This window comes from Merops nubicus, unplaced genomic scaffold, assembly GCF_000691845.1.
Source record: "Merops nubicus isolate BGI_N331 unplaced genomic scaffold, ASM69184v1 scaffold24911, whole genome shotgun sequence".
Classification (NCBI taxonomy): domain Eukaryota; kingdom Metazoa; phylum Chordata; class Aves; order Coraciiformes; family Meropidae; genus Merops; species Merops nubicus.
Genome location: NW_008587987.1, coordinates 1 through 17,094, shown reverse-complemented (window position 1 = coordinate 17,094; position 17,094 = coordinate 1). Strand labels below are relative to the sequence as shown.

At 46.0% G+C, this 17,094-nt stretch overlaps 1 protein-coding gene across 1 annotated transcript; it reads left to right on the top strand.

Moving 5' to 3' along the window:
* Nucleotides 1-551: 551 nt before the first annotated feature.
* RPS15A (ribosomal protein S15a) lies at nt 552-4,092 on the top strand. The gene is made up of 4 exons (XM_008949130.1): nt 552-703; nt 893-972; nt 2,645-2,730; nt 3,955-4,092. Exons 1-4 carry the CDS (start codon nt 571-573, stop codon nt 4,046-4,048), a joined length of 393 nt encoding a protein of 130 aa, XP_008947378.1. The 5' UTR covers nt 552-570; the 3' UTR covers nt 4,049-4,092.
* Nucleotides 4,093-17,094: the final 13,002 nt, after the last annotated feature.

Sequence of the window (17,094 nt, the reverse complement as noted above, 5' to 3'; positions counted from 1 at the left end):
GCAGGGCAGGAGCGCGTTCCCGGCTGGTGCTGCCGGTGTACCGACTCCACTAGCGAGTGGGGACCGTACCGAGTCGTGTCATGGGGTAGCCTGGATGGTCTTGTCTTTATGAGAACGAGAGTTGATGCCAGGTTTCCTTTCCACAGTGCTGTGCTGGGCTTGCATCCTACAATTCTTTTTGCGAGCCGAGTAGCACCTGTTATGTTTAATGCTGTGTGTCACTTGGTTTTGAACATGGCTAGTACTGCCTAGTTGGGTTTTAAAGTCGAAAACGATTCACCTGGGAAAGCTGTCATATAGATGAAACGCTCTCCGGAGGGTGGGTTTTAAATCTTCGTGTGTGTGTGTGTTGACAAAACCAAGTATAAGTGTGTCGGATTTCCTGACTTCTTGTGGCAGTTGTGAATGCTCCTGAGGGTACCCGAGGCTGTGACTTGGTCTGATTTTTAGTCCAGGAATACCTGCTAAGATGTAGTGCCACTTCCTGTCAGTCTTAGATGTTTTCGTGCTGCTCAGCGTTGCAGTGAAAGGCCGGTGCGGTGACAGCCTCTCCCTGTCCCCCCAGGCACCATGGTGCGCATGAACGTTCTCGCCGACGCGCTGAAAAGCATCAACAATGCCGAGAAGCGCGGGAAGCGGCAGGTGCTCATCAGGCCCTGCTCCAAGGTGATCGTGCGCTTCCTCACCGTCATGATGAAGCACGGTGAGTGTGCGGCGCCTCCCCCCGGCCCCTGCCTGCTCCTGCCTGCTCCTGCCTGCTCCTGCCTGCTGGTGCTTCTTGAGTGAAAGTTCAGCAAGGTGCTTCAGCTGGCACAACTCTTACAGCGTGGTTAGCTGGGTTGTGTCCGTGGAGCTAAGTGTTATGTCTGATTTGTTTGCTAATCTCTTGTAGGTTACATCGGTGAATTTGAGATAATTGATGATCACAGAGCTGGGAAGATTGTTGTCAATCTAACAGGCAGACTGAACAAGGTAGGATTTGTCTTCCTGAATTAGTTCTTTATGAACGTGCTTAAATAAGGATTTGGGGTTTTTTTATGTTTTGCCTGGACCAGTTCCTGTGCAGCTTGCTGGAGGTGAACCTGCTTTAGCAGGCTGTTGGACGAGATGATCTCCAGCAGCCCCTTCCAGCCCCCACCATGCTGGGATTCTCTTTGCCTACCCCAGTTCTGAAACACTGAATTCCAAAGAAGGTATTAATTGAGTTCCTGTAAATGAAACCAATACAGGTATTATCAGTGACTATTAGATGCATATTATTTTTTTCTAGATTTAACTAATAAAATTTCTTTAAACTCTGGATATCTAAGGCATTTTCAGGGAAATCTGCTTACAAATGCTCTTTTTCTCTCTGCTTAAAGGCTTTCTGTCTGCCTTGTGACTTTTCAGCTTGGTTGATGTTAAAGCGAGTTAGAAGGCTTGTCTTAAGAGATAGGAACCGAGTTGCTTTCCAGCTGATGGCTAACAACTGATGATGTGCATGTTGAGAAGGGAATCCTTTTTGCTGCTGCTGGGTGGGCTTTGCTTGCAGCTGAGGGAAAGTTGAATTTTATGTTAATTTGTGCTTTTTAAGCTCCTGGGGCATATGAAGTATTCATGTGTGCTTTGGAAACTTTTTAAAACGTGCTTGTCTCAAAACACTGAGCTGTCTAGTTCTGTGATGCCTTGTTGTGCATCATTGTTTGGCTGTTCAGTACTGAAGAAGTCTGAATATGTTGGGGGCTGTCTTTGTGATGAACAGATACTGTAGGTGGAGATTGCTGGAGTGTAATAGGCAGAGAATTCTGACACCACCCACGGTATTAGTGCTCTGTGTCTGTAACAAAGGTAAGGTCTGCTGGGTTTGAGTATGGTGTTCCTTCAGGTCTTCCAGGGTTATTTTGTAACAGACCTTGGGGAGTGCAGAGGGATGTGATGTTTCTCCCAGTAGCTGCAATAGGGGGAGGGTTGTTCCATTCTGAAAGCCTGGCTCAGTGCAGGAACCTGTGCTTCCCTTCTGCTCTTGGGTATTTACAAAGATAATGGCCATGGAGGTAGCTGGTGCTGGTAGTGGTGGTCCTGGTCAGTAGGCAGTAAAAGTGGAAACTTCAGCAACTTTTCTGCAGTTAATTTCTCCTGTTCAAAATCTACAGGTGTTCTTTGCAAAGTATGTGTGGTGATTAGAAGTGAAATATCCCTGAGTAATTGCAGGTTAATTGAGGATATAGGATTTTATACATATTTATATTATTTATATATGTATTTTATATAGGATTTCTATATTACTTAGATATTATTTATATATTTATTTTATATCGGATTTTATTAATCTTCAGTGGTTTATAGCGTGCTTCTGTGCTTTCCCAGGTCTGGCCATTAATTTGTTAGTTTAGCTTCAGCAGCAGTGGCAGTCCTCTGTTTAAGTGAGGAGGAGGAGGCAGGGCTAAGGAACCAGCAGCTGGAAGCTGTGTGAGAGTTTCCACTCCACGAGGAAGCACTGTTGCATACTCTGAGTAAGAGTGTGCTTCTGGGGACTTGAGTCTTTGGTGCCCAAAGTAGCCTAATTGCAGTTGTTAAACTCCTTCAGCCAGTGGACTGGACAGTGATAGGTGTGCAAATGCAGTTTATGAATTTCTTCAGTTTGTAATGGAATTCTGTTTTATAGTGTGGTGTAATCAGTCCCAGATTTGATGTTCAGCTGAAGGATTTGGAAAAGTGGCAGAACAACCTACTGCCTTCACGTCAGTTTGGGTAAGTATGGAGGAGAGTGAAGTCCGTGCCATATGTACAAATGTGGGGGTTTTAATGCTCTTTCGTACTGCCTGACACCTTTCCTCTCTCATCAGTCTGGAGCTAAATACCAGTCCAAGAATCTATCTTCCATATAAATGCTCTCTTTAACCAGTTTTAAAGGGGCACTGCTAAGCAAGGGCCTATATCTGCTTGGCTTTGGTAAATCCTAGTTTCACTGTTTCTACAGTTTACTGGGAAAACAGGACTTTCTCTCTTACTCATTTTAATTTTATTTATGTCTGTGTAAAGATGGGGGAACAATCATGTAACTTACCAGGTCAGTGGAAATAGGTTGCACTACTTTAAATTAAACTTTCTGATTTTGTGTCAATTAATTAGATTTTAGGTGATGAGAGACTTGAAGCCTCTGTTAATCAAACCACAACCCAGACGATCTTGCTATTACGTGGTATATTTTTGCTTCCCAAAATTCACTGAGCCAAGTGCACCAAGTCTGGGTGCTCCTGGGTGACAGGTCTCGGAGAGGCTTCGGGGCTCAGCCAGTCTGTCCTGACAAATCCCGGCAGGATTAACAGTTCCTTGGCAGTTCTGTTTGGAAAGCTGCTGCCATAAGCTGCTTGCTTTAGCTGTATCCACATAGCTTACTAGTGTCATTGTCATATTTTTAAGAGTATTTGTAGTGTGGTGGGACAGGAGGTTCTCAGACACGAAGCTGTGTGGATGAAGTATGCTGATAATCCAAATGTTGGCAGTAGCAATGACTAAGGCTGCTTCAGTTGTCAGTCCTGATGCAGATACTCATCTGCATCAGTGCACAGTGTTCAAAACACGGGGAGACAAAGCGCTCACACTTGAGGAGCTGTCTGGCACCATGGCAACTACCTGCTCTGAAGAAAAATGGCTGCTTAAAATAGAGGCAGACTTTGGAGCTCCAGAGCGGGTGCTGCTGCCGCAGCAGGACTGGCTTCGGGGCGGGGCTGTGCGAGGGAGCTTGCTGAGACCTACACAGGTGCCTGGGGGCCGGAGCCCCGGGGCCTCCTTCCTGTGCTGCAGGGCTGTGCTCCTGAGGGCAGCTGCTGTTCTGTTGTCTGGTTGCCTGGGCTTTCATTGGGCCCATTTCTACAGAAACAGATGTGTTATAAGAGGAATGAGGTTAGTGCTGTCAGCCCTGCACGAGCATGGAACAAAACAATAAGCTGAATGTTTGTTCTTTCTTAACAGGTACATAGTGCTGACAACCTCAGCTGGCATCATGGACCACGAGGAGGCTAGGCGAAAACACACAGGAGGCAAAATCCTGGGATTCTTTTTCTAAAACTTGTAAAAAAAAAGAGGATACTAATAAATTGTTCAAATGGACTTCTGCTGCTTCCAGTCAGTATTTGAATGACTTTGAACAGTAGGGCACTGTGACAGTGCTCCTAACAGACAGCTCTTCTGTAGCACTTACCTTCCAGCTTTGCACCAAGTCATGTTCAGGTTCCTCACCGTCCCTGGTTACGTTTTATTTCTGTTAATAACGTACCTTCAGTAGTTACCACTTGAGTGACAGTTACAGGTCGCCCTGCAGAACTGCCTCAGCAGGGGAGCTCTGATCTTCAGCTACGTGCTCGGCTTCGTGCATTGGGACTGCCTCCTAGGTGTTCAATGTGGGTGTCTCCCTAGTTACATGTACATGACTATAGTTTCACCTTTTGGCTAAAAATATAAGATGCCTTGCCAGAAGGGATTTCATTTTTGTGATTTAAAAAGTTATGAGATGTGGAATTGTGGAATAATTAAGATGATTGAAGATTGATTTCAGTTCAAACTTGTTCCACATCTTGCAGCACATGGAGTAACAGGTAGAGAGTGGAATAATTTTTTTTTTTTTTTTTTTTTTTTTTCAAATTCTACTTTGAAAGTCCTTTGAAACATCAGTTTTGGACAGGGTAGTTGCTGTGCAGCTGCTGCATGTTGTCATGAAGATGTAACTGGGATTTCCTAAGTTTTTGGACTGAGGAAATGAAGCTATCTGAACCTACAGGTAGTGGATATTTAGTATTGGATGAGTTGTTGGCCTTTGTTTCAGGAATCTGACGCATGACAGCATGATGTACATGATACAGAAAAATACTTTATTTGAAGGCAGTACACAGCAGATGACTGCAGCTGAAGAGATACTTGTGGGTGGTGCAGATAGGAAGCAAGCTTCTGGCTGATGGCATTGTCCTTTAACAGCAGCTGGAAATCCCTTGCTTTGTACTTCAGAGTCTGTTAGGAAGGAGCCTATTGAAACATAACAAGGCTGTTTCAGCCACTTAAAAATGGCTGTTGACTGTGGTTCTGACAGAAGGAGTTGGAGACAATTGTCAGTGGTGTTATGTCCTGATACTTGATAGGTACAGTTGCTTGAGTTATTGTGCCTTGAAGGTGATGCTTCATCACGGAGCTTTTCAGAGAGCCTTAGGATGGGAATTACTATCTTCAGGCACAGTGTTTCAACTTCTAACTGTAACGTGTCTCAGTTCAGTCTTATGTTTTTATGGAGAAAAGGAGGTGTTGATACTGCTGAGCAAACGGGTGTTACCTGCCTGTGGAGGGCCAGCACAGTCCCGCCTGGCGTGGCGGCTGCTCTGAGGAGTGAGCGGCGCCCGGTGGCCGTGGAGGAGCCTGCAGCGAGTGCTGGTGTGTGACCCGCGGCCCTAGCGCAAACCAAAAGGCTGGGTGACCTCTTCTGTCTCAGTCACTCGCTGGCTAAGGGTGGATTGCAGATGGTGTCAAAACAGGCACATGCCATCAGTGTGGTTCTCAGTTTGATTGGAAACATCTGCTTTGCTGAAGACAAAGATCTGTACACTGAACTGCAAAGAGGAGTTATGAGGTCAAAGTCTGTACTGGCCTTTTTTATTAAGCTGCTTTGTTACAGGGATTTTTTTTCTATACTTCATGGAGTTAGTTCTGCAGTACTAAGTCCCGATACACATGTGAGCTTTTGTACTTCTTGCTCAGGGTAACCCTAGAGGAACTCACTGTTCTTTTGTGTAAAATCTTGGGTTTTGTCAGCCTAGAGCAGGACACGTTTCTAATAAGAAGGTCAGTGACACTTGAAGGTTTCCTTACTTCATGGAGTTAGTTCTGCAGTACTAAGTCCCGATACACATGTGAGCTTTTGTACTTCTTGCTCAGGGTAACCCTAGAGGAACTCACTGTTCTTTTGTGTAAAATCTTGGGTTTTGCCAGCCTAGAGCAGGACACGTTTCTAATAGCTGATGGAAGAAGGTCAGTGACACTTGGAGGTTTCCTTTATATTAATTTACTGTGGCTTTGAGTTCCCTGGTAGTTTGTCATTCATGTTTTAAACCAATTACAAAGAGGACACAGCTCAGTTTTTCTGCACTGGTTTACCTGTGTATGTCCTTAACTACCACAGGGACTTCTGAAGTAAGGATTTCTGATACTCTCAGTTGATGGACTAGTTGGGAATGAACTGTTGTTAATTTATTTCATAAGCCAGCTCAACAACTTTTGTAGAATTATTAAATGGAAACTAGAGCTCCAATGTAAAAAGAATCATGGAGGGAAGCAGATGCACCTTTTCCACAGTGTGTCCAGCAAATGCAACTACATTTGTGTAACCACACACGTGGGAGCTGATACAGCTGATCCAAATTCCTAAGATGGATATTAGAACTTGCAACTCATTGACAAGAGCTTTACTCCTGGGCAGTCATTGGTGGCTGAGATCCAAGGAACTTCTGAAGTGGGACTTTGAATTGACATGCAGGATTATGACATGCCCTGCCACACAACTGCTTTAAATAGGTTTGCAGAAATTCTCATTGTCAGGCATGTTTAAAATCTGAAAGCAGTATTTTTTTTTAAGCTTCAGTAATGTTTTGAGAGCTGAGGGTATGTTCCTTGAGAAAGCATTTTGTAGGTAAAAGCTAACCATCATTTGGGTAATAAAATGGTTATTCGGGAGAGGGGAAAATGGCACATAGCTGAAAGTGAGCTATAGGTTGCTACTGGCAGTCGTGGCAAAGTGCTAGAGAAGGTGTTGAGTGCCTGTGGAGCAGAGAGGGATGTTAGTGATGGAGGCACTTGACCTTCATGTGGGGAAACCTTGGAGGGTGGGTGACACCTGGGAAAAGCGTCTGCTGAAAACCCCTAGATTACCAAGTTTTACCTCTGGTGCTTTCCTGTGTACCCTGTAGTCTAAACCTGAGCAAGTCTGGAAGTGATTGTGTCATCTCCAGACCCTTCTTGATGTAGAGAGGAGTCTTTTGGCTGGCGGTCTGTTTGTACTTGCTAAGCCAAATCTGAACACCTAGGTCTGTAAGTATGGCCACTTGGCCAGCTGCTGTGCTGTGGAGTGACTCAGCAGCAGATGGGAACAAATCTGGAGCTGGATTTATGAGAGCATGGGTTGGGCTTGTCCTTGGATGCTGGCTGTTGAAGAAGAGGCTTGACCCTCATGATCCCTCAGCGCTATATACTGAATATGGCATATCTAGGATGGAATTCCTCACTGGTCAGTTCGAGGTCATCTGTCCTATCCACTCCTCCCACAGGTGTGGCCTTTTACTTTCTGCACCCCCAGTGTGGCTCACAAAATTTCACAGTGACTTTGGTCTGCACAGGAGCAAGGATAAGAGCTTTTCTGCACACACCAGTCCTTAGTAACTAAACGTGGAATGTCACCACTGCTAGAAGCAGACACTGAGAATGTGCTGTTAACGCCACAAAGTGCCATTAGAAGAGGCTGAGCTGAAAAGTAAAATCCGTGGGCAGAGTTAGTTCTGTTCTAACTCAGACTGGGACAATGGTGTATGGTGATGCTACACTGCCCATATCCCTGCTATCTGCTGAGCACAGCACACAAAGGTAAGCATCAGTAGTCCTGGTCACAGATGGTGAAACAGAACTCAGTTTGAGTTGAGTTGTGAAAATCACTTGTTATATCAGAAATAGTTGGGAGAAGGTTGGTAACCTGCCCGTGGGGTACAGCTTGGGCTGACTTCTGCAGTCAGATGTATGGGCAGTACTTCGGGATGCCCATTGTCGTTGCTCACGGTGCCGTTGTGTAAGCAGTAAAACTTTCAAACGGCCTGGTGTGCACTGAGGGGAAATACCTATTTGTTGTTGCAGTGGGAAGTTGTCAACAGATGGCAGCATCCAACCTCGAGTCGCTGGAGACCGAGGGCAGCTGTGAGAGAGAAGGCCTAAGAGGGCTTTGCTGTTGCTGGTCTCCCTGTTCCATCTGCAGAGAGGATCCCGACTTCTCCTCTACTCTGATCCACGAAGATGATTTTTTTCTGTCTTCGATGCAGTGGAGCCTGATTTAAGATAATCTGGAAGGTGAGAATATGCAGGGATCTTCAAAATACAGCTACAGTGTCGAAAGCCTGGTGCATGACAGTGGCTTCACTGGAAATGTACTTTCTTCTACTCATCCTTTTGTGTGTTTTCTGCCACAGGTAACTCAGTCAGCTCAGCTCCCTTGAATGGAATGTGTGTTTTGTCAAACTCGTGTGCCAATTACTTGCACCAGAAATGGAAACAGTAATCTCCAATGGCTGAACAGTTACCTCAGTGACTCTCTCACACCTGCTGGAGTCTAGATGAAAGCCAGCAATATCAGACAAGGATGTGTGTGCTGTTGCAGCAGGAAGCAGGGACAAAAAATGAGTTGAAGTGGTGAGGGATCCTTCAGAACCTGCCCCAGTGGGTTTGGCACAGAATAGCTGCTTCCTAGTAGTGAGGGAATGAGCAGTCGCTCATGGATGGCTTGGGGCCCTGATGAGGCTGATGGTAGAGGATAGGAGACATAATTTATTTTTAAAGGCTCTGGGACAGCCAAAGTTGTTATTTTAGGGTTTTTAATTAAAATCACGTGCTCTCAAATTACAAGATACTTTTGCTTTTTCTAATGTTATTTAGCTAACAGTTTTAAGACCTGGCTATCTATTGTTCAATGTCTTACTGCCAGTTAGTGCAAATATAAGGCCCTCAGTAAATATCTGGATGAATTTAACCATAGTTTAGTCCAGATGTCCATTCTAGTAGAGCCAAGAAATTTCAGAAACTGGTGGCCTCTGCTCTCACTCACGCTTTTCTTGTTTTAAGACCTGGCTATCTATTGTTCAATGTCTTACTGCCAGTTAGTGCAAATATAAGGCTCTCAGTAAATATCTGGATGAATTTAACCATAGTTTAGTCCAGATGTCCATTCTAGTAGAGCCAAGAAATTTCAGAAACTGGTCATGCTTTTCTTGCTTTCTTTGCTCAAGTGCTGCCATTTTATTCATAAATTTCTATTTTAAAAGATAATTACCTATTTTTCTCTTAATTTTCCTCCTGTCTGCTGTCTCCTTGCTCTGGTATAATGCATTTTGACCACCAGCTCATGACCTGGAGTAATTTGGGTTTGTTGACAAATATTTTTACAAAGAGAGAAGTGTTGACATAGCAAGTGCCACGAAAAGCTGGGTAAACTTTATTGCTTGACACACAAAGGTCTGTCTTCTGCTGGGGAAAAAAAACCCTGAATTCCTTGACCTTTTCCTGCTCTTCTCAGGCAAAGCAAATGAGGATGTCTGAAGGCATAAAGCCTTCCATTTAGTTTTAATTCGATCCAGCCTGGTTTATTATATTATAATATGTTTATTATTAAAACACTCATCTGTGGCACCCCTCCTTCATGTGCTGGTTGTGATGCTCGGCTGTTTAAACAAAACCTCTGGGGTGTGTATTTTGTTCTTGCCTTGGCATCAGCACAGTGGTCATTGTGCAGCTGTAGCTGGAAAAATTGTGGTGCCATGCAGCACCCTAACACAGCAGGGAACACCCAGCAAGCACTATACACATTCTTATAGTGACATAAAACGTCTGTTAAAGTGGATGCCAAATGGTCTATAACAGCAAATGGGTCAGGTGCATATTTTAATGAAACAAGTAGCTTCTTCTCTCTGATCTGGGCTGTAATTTTCATCCTCACAGGACACCCCACCTCATCAGTCTTGTAACCGAGCTGAGAGTAGTGAAGCTGTTGGTCCAGTTGTACTGGTGGAATGGATGTGGGTCTTGGCTTGGCATTAAAAGGGCAGGATTCAAATTCCAGGTCTAGCTTAGTTACATTTTATTGAGGGTTTCATCTGCTAGTGCTGCACTTTATCATTGCATATGGAATCCTGTGGTAGTGTTTGCTTTGGACAGGGTGCCCCAGTAGGGTGTGTGGCCCACCCCAAACTTTCTGCCTGCTAAGGAGGTGCTTCTCTTCACAATTTGGGAGTAGTATTGTATGAGGGCAGGCCATGGAAACAGAGGGCATTTCTTGTGCTCTATAATCCATGGCTATTCACTCTTGGGTCTTCATCATTTATAACCAGGAGTTGATTCGTTTCATATTTCATTCATTTTATTTATTGTTTCTGCTCTGTAAGCACATCATGGTACCCATTCTACAGAAATCTGCTTTTACAGAAGCTTGCAATCCCCTGGCTGTGATCTCTGGATGTCTCTCTTGCCCTAGTATAAGAAAATGTGAAAAAGGCAAGAACAGCAAAACGCCTGGTATGTAATCTTGGGCAGAAACATGTATGTGCAACACCCTCCATTTTCACTTCACCAGCTGGATTCGAATAGCATTTGCCCCTTCTATTGTGGGTAAAAAATGTAGCATAACCATTTTTGTTGTACTCCACCAATGCAAGTAAACTGTGCTTTAAGCAGGACTGGGCTCTAAGCAGGAAGGAGCAAGGATTATATCTGGGAGCAGGAGCAGAAAAGCAGGTGACAAATGAGGTTAAAAGAAAAGCTGCTACTCCAACCCACCTCTGGGGTACTTTCCCACTCTCGTTAGCCTTATGGATGGAGCCTAAGTGGTGTTTGGTCCATTGTTTTGTGTGGTAAACTTATATATGTTTTAAGAAGCAAAGTCCAGGAGCATCAGTGAGAACTGTAGCTTTTCAGTATCTTTACAAATCAGGCCTTTAAACATAAGAATGGAAAAAAGTTGTGGGGAAAATGAAAGGATTTTTCTTCCCTTTTCTCCCTACAGCTCTGCAATTCACATGGGTGCTTGTCTCCTTGCTTGCAGTGACGTGTCCAGCTGTATTCTTGCATAACAGGATCCTCAGCATATAATCCACAAGTCTGCGTGGGCCGATAATTAGTGCTGGCCCCCGTTCAGTCCCTGGGATTCCTTCCTTAGGGCAGCAACATTAGCCCTTCAGTTAAGCATCTGAACCCCTCAGATCTGAAACCATTTTTGCCCCACTTGTGTGAGGTGTGGGTCCTGGAGCTGACTGCAGGCAGCACTTTTGTGTGCTCTGCTGTGGACGGGCAGGTGGACCTACCCTTCTTGTGTGAAGTCAAAGCCCTGTTTGTTTTCCATGACTGGTGGAGGATTTCTGTCTTGGTTCTATTTTCTGTTTAACGGGAAAAATAATTATAGTTCAGCCCAGGTAGTGGGAGTTTCTGAGTTTGGTGTGATGCCTTGCTTACTTGTGAGGTATCATCAGGTGAAAGCTGAGATGTGTGTGGTAGGTCCAGTAAATTAATCTGCTACTTTCCAGAGAGACATTTGCTCTGAGAGGGAAGCAAAAACTGGGAGGCTTCTTAGCTCCAAAATAGTTTTCTTGAAGGACATTCAGTCCCCACCAGCCTTTGGTGAGCAGAGAAATAAGCCCTCAGAGGAATGACGGAAGGTGCCTGGCTGCGTGCGCAGCAGCTGGCAGCTCCTGACACGGCCGTGGGGGCAGAGGGGCAGTTCTGGGAGCAGCAGCACCCCACAGCCACCTGTGGGTGCCGGGGAGCCAGGTCAGCAGTGCAGGAGTGTCTTGGAGCTTGAGTGAATCGACTCTGAGCCCGTTTGGCTGATAGAGACCTGGTCCTACAGTGCAGGGCATGGGGCTGAGAACCACAAGCCCACTACATATTAGCCCTGTTCCCATGCCTGGGAAGAATTCGTCCTGCAGATCAGCAGATTGTGAACCCAGTGCTGGTAGGTGGTGGCTCCAGAAACAGAAGGATACCGTGATAGCAGATAACACTCCCTGGTAGCTGAAATGAAAAGAATTAAACTGTACAAAAGGGTGCTTTAATTGCAAACACTCCTCTGTCTGCTTAAATCATTAGAAATAAAAGTCCCCTCTTTAGTGATAAGCGGTTCCAGCCAGAGCAGACGTGATGGAAGAAACATGTGTGGAATAAATACTGATGTGAATGACACTTATTAGCTACAGTGTGGGCTATTTGTTTCTGTAGTGAGCATAATAGCACAGCTTGGTATCAGAAGAGTTCTTTACTCATATCTGTGTGGGTGTAAAAGGAACAATGGCTTGTTGGGGGCAAAATGCAGCTGATTTTCCTGTCCCTGCAATTAACACCGACATTTGGATGCCATCATTTGTTGTGGGAGAAGAGCGAGTGGCCTCAGCATGGCTGTGTTTGGAGAAACCCTTCCCTTCCTTGTGTCAAACATGACAAGTGGCACAACAGCATGAGGCCAGCTCTTTTCCCTCATCTCCATACCCGACAGTTGCCTCCCCATAGTGGCTCTGTGCTGCTTTCTGGTGCTGCAGCTTCTGCAAGGGTGAGACACCCCTTGCCAGCGCCCCCCAGGACTTCTGACTGCAGCCAGCAGCCTTACCTTGAGCTGTGGCTGGAGTGGGAGGGGAGTGGGAGCATCCCAGTTATCTCACAGGAATTTAATAACAGATGTGTGGGTGGCCAGGTGAAAGATGTGCTGTCTTTTGAGGAGTTGGGTGCTGCAGGTGGGGGTTAGTGGTGGAGACAGGCTTGGCTGCTGGAGTGCACAGGTTACTTGCCTTTCTGCTGATGGAAGCCTGCGCAGCCTCCTCCTCTCTCGCTCTTCTGTGCTGGTGAGCCAGGGGCTTTGGGTGCTCCCGTACCTGCTGCTCGTGGCTGGAGTGGTGTTGGAGGCTCTGCTGGGAGGTGCTTGTGGCTCACTCGCCCAGAGCCTGCTCAGTCCTGCTGGCTGTGTCAGGGTCTGGCAGCCCTGCTGCTGCCCTGCCCCTTCTCATTTCATGGGGCCAGTTCACTGTGGCTGCCTTTTCTTCCCTGAGTTTCTGGAGCAAGGGAGAAGCTCTGCTGAGGGTCTGTGTGTTGGGCAGGCAGTGTGACACGAAGGGTCCCCGTGCAGTAGCTGCTGCACTAGTCTCTTAGCACGTGAGTGGTTCAGTGAGCATCATCTTTAAGTTGTGGCTTTGTTACAGCAAAGATTTCACATCTCTTCTGCCTACATTTTAATGTAAGAATGTGTGGAAATGAACAATCATGGACCTTTACTGTTTGGTTTAAACTTGGAGTGAAACTGGCTGGTGGATTGTAGCGCTGCTTGGGGAAGGGAAGACACTGGAGTGGATAGACAAGGGGACTGTCTGAGCTGTTTACTTAAGAAAATCATGAGGCATTTCAAATGAGGAGCCAAGAGCTTCTCAGGTTGGCTGTGAATGTCGAGTACCGTCTCAGGAGCCGTCTTGGAAGCCTTTTTGTGGAGGGGAATAATTATACTGTGGCAAAAGTATTTACTTGCCAGGATTTGCCTGGCTTATTTGTACTGTATTCGTCCATTGCTGAAATAGCAGATGAAAAACCTTAAGACATATGCCTGGGAGTAACAAACTTTCCATTCTTTCTAAGTTCTCTTGATTCAGTGCTTGGTTTAGAAATACCGTAAAAGTGCCAGGCCTTAGCTTGAAATATCTTATTACCAGGTGTCAGGCTGCTTATAACTTTCACTCTGGGACAGTTGAGGGTTTATTTTTTTTCTGTTGGTCTTCTAATGAAAATGCCAAAGGGGGAAAAACTATTACAAAAAATAAAAAAAGCTGCTTTGCTTGAAAATAAAAACGCTGAGGCAGCAGTGGCTTTCAGTAGTGCTTGCTCTGTTGTATTGCCCTGACTATATAATATTTCAAAGCTTGTGGGGTGTTCTGTGGTGTGAGGGTCTTGTACAGGCACGGACCTGGACCTCCAGCATGCTGGGAGGTGTCGCAGAGCTGAGAGGTTAGCAGGTAGTTTATGTCCACAGAGGGACCTGACAAGTAGGCAGGGAGGAAAAACCACAGATGCTGAGGTTACAGCACTTGGCTGAAGTCAGACAAGTGTTCCCTGTAGGGCACAGCCAGCTGAGTGGACAAGGGCCTTTTTGGACCTTTTGTGGCTGCTGGTGACTTGCAACAATGAGGGGATGCTGTTTTAACATTCTTGCTGTCTCTTACAGAGTTATCTGCTCCTCTAGCTTTGGGTGCTAGTGCATACTGATGTGAGAGAGCCTGTGGCATTGCCAGGCCCTGGGTGATATGTGCACAAGGCCACTGTGGATGTGTGAGAGATGGCTGAAGCAGCAGCTGAGAACTGGTGGTCTGAAGCATGAGCAGGCAGCAGTGGTGCTGGGGAGGAAATGAGGGGAAGGCTAATGCAGAGTGCTGCTGGGGAGGGCATCTCTCCTCTGCTTGAGAGCAGGAGGAAGGTGCTTCCCTGGAGACCTTAGTCATGGTTGGAGATTCATGTGGCATTTTCAGAAGCCTCCTGTCATGGAGAAAATCATGTTCTAGAAGGACAATCTTGGCCAAGTCTAGCTCCTAATTCTTTTGGGTGGTATCAGGATCTGTCTTTTGTCCTGGACTTCAACAGTGCTTCTCTGCTGCCTGCACATCTGCCAGTGCCAGCAGCAGAAGTGATGGTTTGAGGGTCTCCATGTCACGCTGAAGAAGGTGCTGTCAAGGATGGAGGTGCCACAGCTTGTGTACCAGCTCCTGAATGTGCTGGCTGCTGGGAAGCCTGTGGTCCCATCGCTGTCTCTTGGTGAGCAGTGCCCTGGTACAGGGTGTTCCCTGCTGCCTGGGGCATGCAGACACTGCAGAGGCCACTGTGCCCCAGAGCAGCCTGCGTTTGTGGGAGGTTTCTGTGGTCCTCTCGAAGGTTCAGCTGATTGCTTCTTCAGGCCTGCCAGAGGATGCAGTCCTCTCCTTACAGCAATGCTGGCACTTTGCACAACAGGTAAAGGGACACTTGGAGATGTGGCAACCAATTTACAAATAATGAAACACTTAAAGCTATACAAAAATCATCTTACATGGAAAATCAGACAGGGCAGGCAAAACAGCACTTACCATCAACATAATGCAGCTGAAATCTCTTTTCTTAGAGATGATAATCTCTGATTCCAGCCGTAAAAATAAAGGACAAAAGCTGGAAGAAGCCAGAAAGCACAGTCGTGGGAGTGAATCTTGGTGAAATAAAAATTAAAAACACAATGAAAGGCATAGAATTGCCTTAAGTAAAAACAGAGCTGTCTGCCTAGAACAACAACTATGATTATATGGGAAGCATATGGGGTGTGGGGCTACAGCAGGGCTGGTGCTGTGCCAGTGCTCAGCCAAGTAGGGCTTGAGAAGGATCCAGATTTCAGGTGTCCCTCTCAATTTAGGAGTCATTTAGGTTCCTGTTTTTAGCACACAATCTGAAGGATAAAGAAATTTATGGTCTGTCTGAAGGGTAATGGCTGATCCTGGCCAGTGCCTGTTCCTGCCTGGTGAAGCTCATCCCCGAACTGCTGACCTTCAATGGACAGTGTGTGCTGAACTGGCCTTCCTCAGCACACTTCGATGAAGCTCACATTTAAAGGTCTGTGCAAGCCAGTCCTCATCCAAAGCTCCAACAGCTGAAGGGAAGATTTCCACTGGCACAGATCCAAGCCCCACCAGGCTGTGGTGGCTCGGGGTGGCAGCACTGCCAGCTGAAACAAGTTGGGAGCAGCTCCTGGAGTTAGTTATTGTGCCTGCTATGTGGGGGAATGGTCTCATGCAAGCCAGAGCCACAAAACTGGGCTCTAAATGCTGTTTCCCACTTCAGCATTTAAAACAGTCATTTGGAGACCTCCATTGGAAAATAGGTATCGCTTTATAAGTGCTACAGGAGATGCACAACCTTTTACCAAAGGCTGCCAATGTACAGGGTGAGTTTCTGTGTCTCGTGGCTATTTCAGGCTGACCTTGATGGATTTGTTATGCTGTCATAAAAATCAAACTGCTCTATAAACTGTCTGCTATTTCCCACAACACCAAGAAGCATCTGGAGCCTTTTTCCTCCTTGTAGACAATGGCACACAGAGGCTAATGCAATTTTCCTGCTCTTCTGGTGGCTGCTGTCTTCCAGAGCTGGCATGGTGTTTTTAGATGCAAAGAAGTGTCTACTAACTATATGCTAATCACATTTTCAAAGCTTTGACTGATATTAAAATGATTCAATAGCTGCCTGAGTTCACATACTTTTGTTTGTTGCCTTATGTGTGCTGTGTATAGTTTTTCATATGACTGTGCCTGTTTTATACCAAAAATCATGGTTTGGGAGCTACTGTACAACAAAGGATGTTTTTATCCTTTTTGAAGATCTTTTGAGTTATCCTTGGCCCTCAACTATCTGAAATAAAGGCTCATGCACATATATTCTCTCTGCAGGCAGAGAACAGAGGCAGAAATAGACTTTACACAGCTATGGTTCTCAAATTGTATTAGTCAAAGAGCTGCCTGACCTTTGGGGAAAAAAAAAAAAGTCTGGTGCTGCCACCCTAGTGTTCATTTATGGCCAAATAACTTCTTTATAGGCTATTTTTTTTTTTTTTTTAATTAGGTTTCCTTGTCCTTTTGTTTACTTGCTTGTCTGGATGGTAATGTGCTCAGTAAACATCTTTGTCTTCTTGTCTGGTGTCTCACACAACACCCTTGGACCTACACTGGATGTAGGCCATGGGTCATCTGCAGGCCATCTGAATCATGGCCACAGCCCTGTTGGTCTTACCTGGTGTCTGCTAAGCTAAGGAGAACAGGTTTCCCAGATTTCTGCAGACTGTGTCGTGAAATTAGTCCTTTTCTTAGTAAAAAGATGCTGAATACTCAGCCCAGCCCCTTGTGTAATACTGAAGAAGCATTCTCAAATTCAGTTCACCACAGAAGAAATCCACCAGGTACGTACAGGAACAGGGAACACAACTGATTGCCATAACTTTTCCTGCTTTATTAGTGAGGATCCCAGCCTGAAGCAAGGTAGGGTTCATTGGAAATGAAGGGGAGGAGATGGGAAGACCCAGCAGGACTTCGCTGATATTTCTAGAACCAGGCTGCTGCTCATGCAGGTGCTGAGGGCTGTCAGCTGGGGCAGGCTGGGGTCATCTCCCCACAGAGGTAGGTGGGGTTTTGGGGATCCCCACGGTTCTTCCGAAGCCAGGCCTTTCGGTGGCAAAGCAATCCTGTGTTAGCTGTTCCCCAGGGCGGGGGGTGCTGCCCTCCCGGGCCGGCTTGGCCCAGAGCGGAGGGGGCGGCTGGGGGCGTTCCCGGGGAGCGCTGCCCTCGC

Excerpts from the sequence above, each read along its gene's own strand:
- RPS15A (XM_008949130.1), top strand. The coding sequence starts at position 571 with ATGGTGCGCATGAACGTTCTCGCCGACGCGCTGAAAAGCATCAACAAT. Across the intron at positions 704-892 it reads CACCGTCATGATGAAGCACG|GTTACATCGGTGAATTTGAG; the intron begins GTGAGTGTGCGG and ends AATCTCTTGTAG. Across the intron at positions 2,731-3,954 it reads CTGCCTTCACGTCAGTTTGG|GTACATAGTGCTGACAACCT; the intron begins GTAAGTATGGAG and ends CTTTCTTAACAG.